We start from the raw sequence: 9,776 nt of genomic DNA, 5'->3' as shown, positions 1-9,776 counted from the left end.
GTCCACCCTCATTGTGTTTTAGCCGTCTGTCTAATTCAGTAGGAAAACTTGTATAGCGTTTTATAGGGAGGGACAATTTATCACAGTTTTTTATCCCGTGGGGATCCGAGCGAGAATAGGTCATGTGTGGCACGATAAAGATCCCTCTCTCCCTGTTCAACGGCCATAAGCGCCGAACGTAAGCCTAGATTTTGCAGCCCTTCATCGGCAGTGGTGACGTCTCCATATGAGTGAAAAATTCACCAGCGGGACGTATAATAATATACAAACAACAATTTTTTTTATATTACCAGAATAATCCAAACAAATATGTATATATCAACCCATGCCTCCATTTTTTTCTTTTAACACGTGTTCTTATCTAGACAAAAATGGATACAAATAGAGCTGCAGTTCAAGTTCGTCAAAATGTTTTATTCAATGAAAAGTGAAGATCAATCCCATACTTCCAATAAAAAATACAAAATTAAGAGTAGGGCAAACACGGACACCTGGACATACCAAGGTAAGATCAGGTACCAAGCAATAAGCATCCCCTGTTAACCAGTCACACTCACCATGAGCAATTTTGTTTTGACTCTCTAAAGACCTATATTCGAATATAGCTGCAATAATGTAGCCCTTGCCGATTTTTTTTTTTGGGGGGGGGGGGGATGGGAGCTACAACTTATTATGATCTCCGTAATGGTGCACCTGCGGCAGTGATTTACTCCCGCAACATTTTCGATCATTCTAAACATTTGTTGACTTTTTACGTAAATAAAATGGTATTCTATGCAACTTTGCAACCTGCAACGTACGATTTATGAGGCTCTATTCTACCGTTTTCAACAATTTTGATATATTCCAATTTCTCGATTCTTATATGTGCGCCGTGTTTAATGTACTGAATTTTCAACTTCCGATTGTAAAGTTATTTGCATATGCCATGTAAGGTAGTATTTAAATTAATGGACGAGTTCGGTGGAGAAAGCGATACCGTCGGTATCGAAAAGGTTTGTATATAATATCAAGTTAAAAAACGAATAGCAGAGTGAAATATATTCCTGCAACCATATGGTTTTCCTTCCTTTCTCGGAATGGCTCGAGTAACTACAATTTCCGCTGATTCTCAATGTTTACATTTTTCAGTAAATCCAACCTACAAGATCTCACGATAACAAGCATGGCGGAGCAGACGAAGAATTGTGCATGATATACATGATATTTAATGGAAAACACCTTTATTAGACATGCCCGAGCACATAGTTGGTACTTGTTGGTGTAAACAACATTTGGGACTAATACACGGAGCTTATTGTCGGTTATTCGTAAAATTATTTTGCACCATTACAGAGATCGTATGGAATTGTAGCCCTATCCTGAAAACGTCAGAATTTAAAAAAAATCGGATAGGGCTATATTATTGCAGCTAATTCGAGTAATGTTCCAGAATGAAACATTCAACCAGCCTATGGATTTCATTGCGGGATATATCATTTCGTTGTACTATTTCGTTATAGCATATTTCTATCGTACGATAGTAGAAATTATTCAAGGTGTACGTAAATCCAAGAATGAAATGAACGTTGATAACTGTTCGTATTTTTCTTTTAAAGGTAATATCAAAAAGACATTTAACATTCACTTCTAAAAACGGGCGCTTGGCTAAGAAACAAGCACTACCTATGTCAAACGTCTTAGGTTTGACGCCTAATGTCACAGTGAATCTGTCTGTAGCGTTTTACAAAAGAACTTACGACTTGCGACCAACTTTACATAATGGAATTTTCCAGTTTATTGTAAGATCATTCACTCCAAATGCAAAATATTTTTTTTAAAATGTTAAAAAATTAGCCTTAGAAAAGTTTTACTTCATTCATTCAAAGTGATAACTGTGTAATACAATATAAGATTTGCGACTTTTTCGTAAGTTGTTTTGTAAAACGGGCCCCTGATTCCTAACTGTGTGGCTGTCTATCTTTGTCCACTTAAAAGTACTGAATATTAAGTCCGTTGGTTGGACAATATCCAACACATGTATATTGCTTCAAAAGTTTTCTACACTCAGAATCTTATGATGATCGTAACCTTTGACATTCTGACCTCAGACGTTTAAGAGTCTTTCTGACTATTGGGTATCGGCTGACAGACGGATTCAATTAGGCCCACGGGCCTAGACTACAGGAACCAAAATAAGTGAGCGTTACCAATTACAGATCTTGAAAATACAAAAAGATGAGAAAACAATAGGATATTTGAATAATGAAATGAATAATTGAATTTAGTACTTTCTTTGCGTTGTTCAATAAAACGGTGTAGGCATTAGTCATACACGATGTTGGCATTGTTCAATCACACGGTGTAGGCATTATTCACACACGGTGTTGGCATTATTTACTTACACGGTGTGGGTATTCTTCAATCATGCAGTGTAGGCATTGCTTAATTACACACAGTAGATGCCTTGTTAAATCACACGATGTGGGTATTTTTTAATCACACGGTGTTGGCAATGTTTAATTACACGGTGTAGGCATTGTTTAATCACACGGTGTAGACATTGTTCACACACGGTGTAGGCATTCTTTAATTACACGATGTGGGTATTGTTTAATCACACGATGTAGGCGTTTGTTCACACACGGTGTAGGCATTGTTCAATAACACAGTGTAGGCATTGCTTTAATTACACGGTGTAGGCATTATTTAATCACACACAGTATATTCCTTGTTGAATAACACGGTGTAGGTTTTGTTCAGTAACACACGTGTATGCATTGTTTAATCGCACGGTGTAGAGACTACCTCTATATGTGCAATTTTATAACATTAGTGCACAAGAACTGCTTTATCTATTACATGTACAGGTTATGTCATTACAGACATCGGAAGGATATTTCCACATAGAAAATGTCCTGCTTCAAATAAATCACAACAATGCGTGTAGTATTTTAAAATCACACATGATTGATTTGTATAAATCTTCTACGGTGAATTTTGCCAATATATTTAACGTATTCTGGAGGAATATGCGATGTGGGACATATAATCACTTCCTCAAACTTTTCTGCATAACCCCATGCTTTAGAATTAGGACGAATATGTTTTCTCCGAATTCTTGTATCCGTCAGATCTACGATTTGAATCTCACCCCTTAGTTTTCTAAGCTTTGTGATATTGATCTTTACAACAGCACGTACCAGATTGGATTTGTTCGTAATTCCTCCAAGTTTTCTAATGCCATTTCGCGTTTTACAACAGGAAATGTATTGGGATTCAATTCCTTTGCTTCCTTCTGCAACATGTTCCTCTATGCTAATATTTGAAGAGATGTTTTTCGGACGAAGGCCCCACGTATAAGTTTCTCTAATGCGAAGTATTCTATAAACATATCTATCTTGTTCGTATTCTGTTCTATAAATATCATTTTGAAGGTACCCTGTTCTATACATATATTCAGTTTGTTCGTATCCTGTTTCAGAACGATATTCAGCGTGTTTGTACTCTGTTTCATAACAAAATTCATCTTCGTCGTCCTCTGTTTGATCGTCGCCAGGTTTTGCCAACGTACCAGACAGTTCCAGATACTTGTTATCGTTGCTACGAGTTGTATTTACGAGCTGTTCAATATTAACTATAGGTTTTATATCAGATGTCCTTGATATATTTGCAGTCATTCCTCTATCTATTGAACATGTTGGAGTTTCTCTATAATAAAGTTTTGATGCAATTCCTCCCCTCTGGTTGACAAAGAAATCGTTTTCTACACAATTGTTTTCAACGTGCAACCTCGTATCGACGCGATTTGATGGGATCTCAACTGGTGCGAATTGTGTTTTGAAATTTTTTAGAGAAAACCCATCGTCGTCAGACTTATGGTGTCTGAATGGTGATGACCAAACCGGGAATTCCTCTTGTAACGAGTCGTTGGCTTCCCTAATATCTATACTAGTAAGCCTCCTGGTGAATGGCCCCAATGATCTGTTAATTCTTTTCGTTGGACTACCATGGATCTGTGAATATTCGTCTGTCGTCGATTTCGATGTTGTTCCATTCTTCTCTCGAAAAAGTGTTTCCCGTCTTGATTTCCTGATATCCTCAGCATCAGCCCCTGTTTCATAGGTTGTTCAAACTCGTTATTATCATACACAGACGTCAATTCTAAATATACGTTTATTTTAGAACAAATCGATAATAGTAGTCCAGGTACGTATAAGATATATGTCAACCTATTGATTTTAGCATCCAATTCCTTACTTTTGTAGATTATAAAGAATTATCTAGAAAGAGGAAAGTAATTTCACTAAGTGTTGAACAGAAAATCTTAGTTTAAAATCTATTCTTTAGAAAAGGAGTGAAATGTACAATGATTATAGAAAGTACCATCTGTGTATAGTATATTACTAAATTGCTCTGTACAGGTGCTCTCAAAATGTTTCACCATTGGAAACTAAATCACAAAATCCATTATATTGTATTTAAGAACATATTGTTTCATTATCGATTTTTTAAAAATACATATATTTATAATATTGAAATCAAATTATATGGAGTGCAGGTAAGTAGGTAAGGAAGTAAGTAGTTTTTATTTAAAGTCTGCACTATTTACAGCAAACGAGTAAAATGAGCTTAAAAGCTGTTTAACCGACTATATAGCGTAAACATATATGTAACATATACATGTACAGTCACCAAACAGACAAATTATTAAATAAAAACAAACACATACATGTATATTGACATCGCAAGCCATGCATACACATACATGGAGCATATAAAACACATATGCACAGAAGAAGCAGACTTAAATAGAAATAGATAACAGTGATGTTCGGTTTAGATTTTTTTTTATGATTGAGACAGGAATGGCCGGAGTCTATATGAGCTACATGTGCAATTAAATTCCTCACACCAATTTAGGATATAATTTTATTATAGTATGATAAAACAAATACTGACATCATTTGGCAAAGAGTTCCACAGCTTTGCTGCCTCATACCTATGAAGGATTTAATTCCATACCTGGTTGTTCTTGATCTGGGTATCTCGGCTGTATTCGTATATCTAAAATTGTATGAATGTTTTTTATAACAACTAAATCTTGTTGAACGACTAAGCTATATTTGTGACAATGTCAACAGAGTTGTTTGTAATAATCTGGTTTTTAATTATGTCAATTTTGAATGATTTGATAAGCTTCCATAAGTGCTTTTGTATTATTAATAATTATTATAAATAAGTCTCAAATCACTTTCCAATATCTTCTTAATTTTGTGAGTGTTTTGCTCAGTGCAGAAGTGCCATATCAATGGACAATAACTGAAAATGGACACAATAAATGAATGATATATTGTTAATTCGCTTATTTGCTTAGATGTTTGCTTAGCCGTTTAGAAACATTCAATCGCATTGTTGCCGTTTTGTAAGTATTGACGATGTAAGTGTTGAAAGAAAGCTTACAGTCAATAGTGATGTCCGATAGTTTTACTTCATCATCACAGGAAAGTTTGATTCCATTTAACTCAAAGACGATGATTTTTGTTTTGTTGCAAGTAGAGATAGCGTACACTTTTCTAGGTTTACCTCCATTTTGTTTGAGAAGAAGCATTTAATGAGAGATCCATTGTCATCTTGAAGTGCTGCTATAACCTGGTCTAAAGATTTGTCTGATTTTGATAAAGTATTATCATCTGCATAATTGCAAAAACTGCATTTATTCACAAAGAGAGAAAAGGGAATAGGTCGTTGATGATGTGCTAATATGTAAGGATCCAAGAATTAATCCTTGTAGTACACCTTTAATTATATTTGACATGCCACTGATGTGGTGTCCTACTTTGACGAATTGATTTCTTTATGAGAGATAGCTATCAAACGTTTCTTAGGCTGATCTGGAATTCATGAGGAAGGCACTTAAAGGGTTTAGAGAGACCCGTTAATTGCTGTCCTTTACTCATTTTTATCCAATACCTGTTTCCAGTCTTCAATTAGCCATAACAATTCAACTGGCTGACAAACTGCCACAAAGCGAGTGAAGACATTACTTAAAAGGGTTATGAACTGACTTTCATTTGGTCTTTTAAAGATTGTTGGAAGGGCACTTATTGGTTTATGCTTATCTTTACCTAATGAACTATTCTTCTTGTGTATCGGGGTCACTTGTGATATTTTTGGCTTATTAAGGTATGCTGATCGTGAGCGGTTGATTAATTGGCTTAAACTTTAGCCGATAATTGACATGGCAGTATGTAACAGTTTGGGAGATATTCCACCAATACCGGTGGCTTTTACATTTATTCTATTAATACTCTTATTACATGGTCGTCGTCTATAGCCGAAAAAGAACTTTGTAGTGCTATGTCTGGGGTGTTTGCTTTGATAATTGGATGGTTGTCATCTTGATTTCGACCAGGCAAACGGAGCAATTAGACAAAGAACGACTTATCAATACATATGTTACAGAGATCAAAAGGATAGCAAAGATTTTATTTTGAAGGGGTCTGTGAAGCATATGAAGGACCGACAATGGATCAACAAGAGACCCATAGGTATTATCAGTCTCAAGGACTACAAAATCTGGAAAATATTTCCTGTTCAGAATATCTAAAATAAATTTTAATATTCGGAAACAGTATAAAACAAGATGTATTCTTAACACTTAAGTGTCGTTGAAAGTGTCTATACTGATGAAATACATTACATACCATATGTAACATTAACACGATATGATTAAGTATCTTGGAGTAAATACCCTGGGGTTGCAAATTTCTTGCATTTTTTTTTAATATTCTTTACTGCTTTTCCTGAATATGCATTTAATTTTAAACTGTATTAGCAAACTTAGTTTTTAAAATGATAAAGACAATAGTCATTGTAAAAATTTTGACTCCATCCTGAAATCAAAACCTTTACCCCTAGGATCATGAAATTTACAATTTTGGTAAGGGAATACATACCTCTTTTATATATCTTTTTAGTTGAGTCTAGTATCGATAACATTAACGAAGATATCATGTACCGGTAAACGTTTTACACATATGCACTATATTTGCCGAGTTTGACCCAGCCCAGGAGTCAAAACCTCTATCTCGGGATCATGAAACATACAATATTTGATAGGGGCCTACCTGCTCTAAATCACTATGTATTTATTTTTTCTTTTACATATTTGGTTTTAGAGAGGAGGTTTGAAAATGGATAAATGTTTGGCAGTTTTTGCCTCGCACGAAAGTCGCAGGGGCGCATGAAACAATCTATGTCCTCCTTGTCCCAAAGATGCTTCATATCAATTTTGAAAAGAATTGTAATTGTAGTTATCAAGAAGTTGAACATGTTCAATTGTTAACGCACGGTGACGGACGCCGAACAACTGGAATAGGTTACCTTAGTTTACTCATATAATTCAAAAAGATAGAGGGGAACCAGAAACCACTGAACTCCAAGTAGCACAAACTGCTCACCGTGAACCCTCTGTCTGATCAGGTAAATAGAATATTCCGTAGTCTATTTCTCCCAATGTCGATTTGACCTGTTTATATTAAACTAAAAATTAATCATATCAATTTTAATCTTTCCTTACTTATCAATTCGTTTTCCTTTCCTTTCTAATGTACTTACTATTTTGATTGGATTTTAAATCATAATGCATGTACTTCCAATCTGCCATACTCTTGGTCTCAAATACGGCGGAAATACAGCTATATAAGAAAAAAATACCATACTTTCAACACAAAAATAAAGTAATACCACGCCTAAAATTGAATATCAAACAGAAATTAAGATTTGATAGGAGTGAGATTGTCCTTACCTATCATATTTATTCTGAAATGAAACTAGAAATTCCAGGAAGTAGAATTGATAAATTCTTCATGTTCAAACAATACATGTATATATAAAAAAACACAGACAATTTCTGAACACTATCAAAGGTTCAGATATATATGCCTCTTGTAAAGATCTCCACAGATGAACAAAGGATTTTACAAAAGGGGCTATATGACTATTGTAGGACGGAGCTAACTGTGACGAAAGGTTGTTACCGTATACATTTTTGTTTACAAATATCCACTTTAAATTCATTCCACTTAAAATTTCGCAATCCACATTACCATGGTAGAGTTTGATATTCCAAAAACGGTCCCATGATAACACTATTAACAGGTACTTGTTGTTGTTGTTGTTTTGTTTTTTTTGTTTTTTTTTGGGGGGGGGGGGGGATTGAATGGTGATTATATCCATACAAAAACTGCATTAAAGTTCACTCTGATATTAACAAGATTAACGACAGCTAATCGTATTGCTGTCTTCCTCATACAATGGTATCCCGGGCAAGGTTATCCGTCCCCGATAGCTTTTTTTCAAACACGTTGTTTGTTAACTTCTTCTCCCAGTGTTATTGGATAAGCGGCACTCTATGACACTAGTCGAGATTAAGATACCCGAAGCATTGCAACCTGTAGAAAAACACCAGAATTCAGATCCGGGTTAGAATAGGTCCTCAGTACTGTTACGGGTCAGAACAAACCCTTAATATAACGCAGCAGAATTTACCAACAAAAGACAATCAAACAATAAGATTTATTTCCAATTGATAATTGAAAGATAATTGTAACAATAGCAAAGTACTGATTTACGGTAGTTGAATAATAAATCCAAACAGAATCTACACACATATAAATAATAATTCCAAAATCGTAGTTCCCAGTATGACAATCCAAATGCATAGAAAGTGTCGAACCAGAGTTTTCTTTATCATAAGAATTTCATTGCATTTTTAATTGGAATGAATTTTCTTGTACAATCTTGAAAAACCATGATGAAACCATTAAGTAATCTTTCTACTAAAAATAACATGACGTCTAGAACAATCTAGGTCACAGGTGTCAATGAGAAAACATGACTCTCTATAATGATCTAGGTCAATTTAGTGCAAATAGTAATAAACACAACGCCTCCCCCTTACAAAAGTTTGAACGACAATGAAAACTCAAATATACAATATACATCAATCAAAGCAACAACAAAATAACAGTGATTAATTTCTCCAATCCCAAAGATAATACGAAATGAAGAGTTGGGAAAAGACGGACCACTGGGCACAGCAGAGGCGGAATCAGGTGTCTAGCAGGAGTAAGCGTCCCGTGCTGACCGCTCATACGTACGTCTTCACTAATTTTATGATATATACATGTATCTGTGTATAGCTAAATAAAAGATACACATGTCTTTATTAAAATATAACAATATATACATGTTTCTGTATAAGTATAATGATCTACACATGTATTTATGAAGATGCTTACTCCTCCTAGACATCTGATCCCACCTCTGGTGTGTCCAGGGGTCCGTGTTTGCCCAACTATCTATTTTGTATTGCTTATAGGAGTTATGAGATTGATCACTGTTCGTTATCTTCACCTTGGATATCTATCTGGAACAATCGTATGCTCTATATATCTATATGAGTACACATCTACTATCTGTGTAAATTTTATGATATATACTATTATATTAACATTTATTTGTTGATGGGTGTGATGTGTGCCACAGGATGAAAGAACGAAATAACAGTTTCCATTGGCGGATTTAAGGGGGCGCAGACAGCACCCCCACCCCTACAATTTTCAAATTAAGCCTCACCTTTAAAGGGACTGATTCACGATCCCCCCCCCCCCCCCCAAAAAAAAATTTCTTTTTCACTTTTAATGATCAAAATCTACTGTCTAATGTGTTTAAAAGGGTTCTCATAAAAATTAAGGTTATGCATTATCACAGAAGCTCATTTTAGAGAGTTG

At 35.0% G+C, this 9,776-nt stretch overlaps 1 protein-coding gene across 2 annotated transcripts; it reads right to left on the bottom strand.

Annotated features, from left to right (window-relative positions):
- Positions 1-393: 393 nt before the first annotated feature.
- Positions 394-9,028, bottom strand: LOC125662837 (uncharacterized). Of its 2 annotated transcripts, XM_056147406.1 has the most exons (4): positions 7,790-9,028; positions 7,600-7,679; positions 5,005-5,046; positions 394-4,093 (listed from the first exon to the last, which is right to left on the bottom strand). In XM_056147406.1, exons 2-4 carry the CDS (start codon positions 7,646-7,648, stop codon positions 2,940-2,942), a joined length of 1,245 nt encoding a protein of 414 aa, XP_056003381.1. In that variant the 5' UTR covers positions 7,649-7,679; positions 7,790-9,028; the 3' UTR covers positions 394-2,939. The 2 variants fall into 2 exon arrangements, 1 of the variants encoding a protein (XP_056003381.1); XR_007365555.2 differs by having other exon boundaries at positions 653-4,093; positions 4,942-5,046; positions 7,600-9,028.
- Positions 9,029-9,776: the final 748 nt, after the last annotated feature.

The sequence above is a fragment of the Ostrea edulis genome, chromosome 8 (assembly GCF_947568905.1).
Source record: "Ostrea edulis chromosome 8, xbOstEdul1.1, whole genome shotgun sequence".
Taxonomy (NCBI): Eukaryota; Metazoa; Mollusca; class Bivalvia; order Ostreida; family Ostreidae; genus Ostrea; species Ostrea edulis.
The sequence above is the reverse complement of the archived record's forward strand: the minus strand, read 5'-3'. Positions and strand labels throughout refer to the sequence as shown.

Coding starts and splice junctions, on each gene's coding strand:
- LOC125662837 (XM_056147406.1), bottom strand. CDS start 7,648: ATGGCAGATTGGAAGTACATGCATTATGATTTAAAATCCAATCAAAAT. Junction 5,047..7,599: donor TTTAAAATCCAATCAAAATA/GTAAGTACATTA, acceptor ATACAATTTTAG/ATATACGAATACAGCCGAGA. Junction 4,094..5,004: donor CCCAGATCAAGAACAACCAG/GTATGGAATTAA, acceptor CCTATGAAACAG/GGGCTGATGCTGAGGATATC.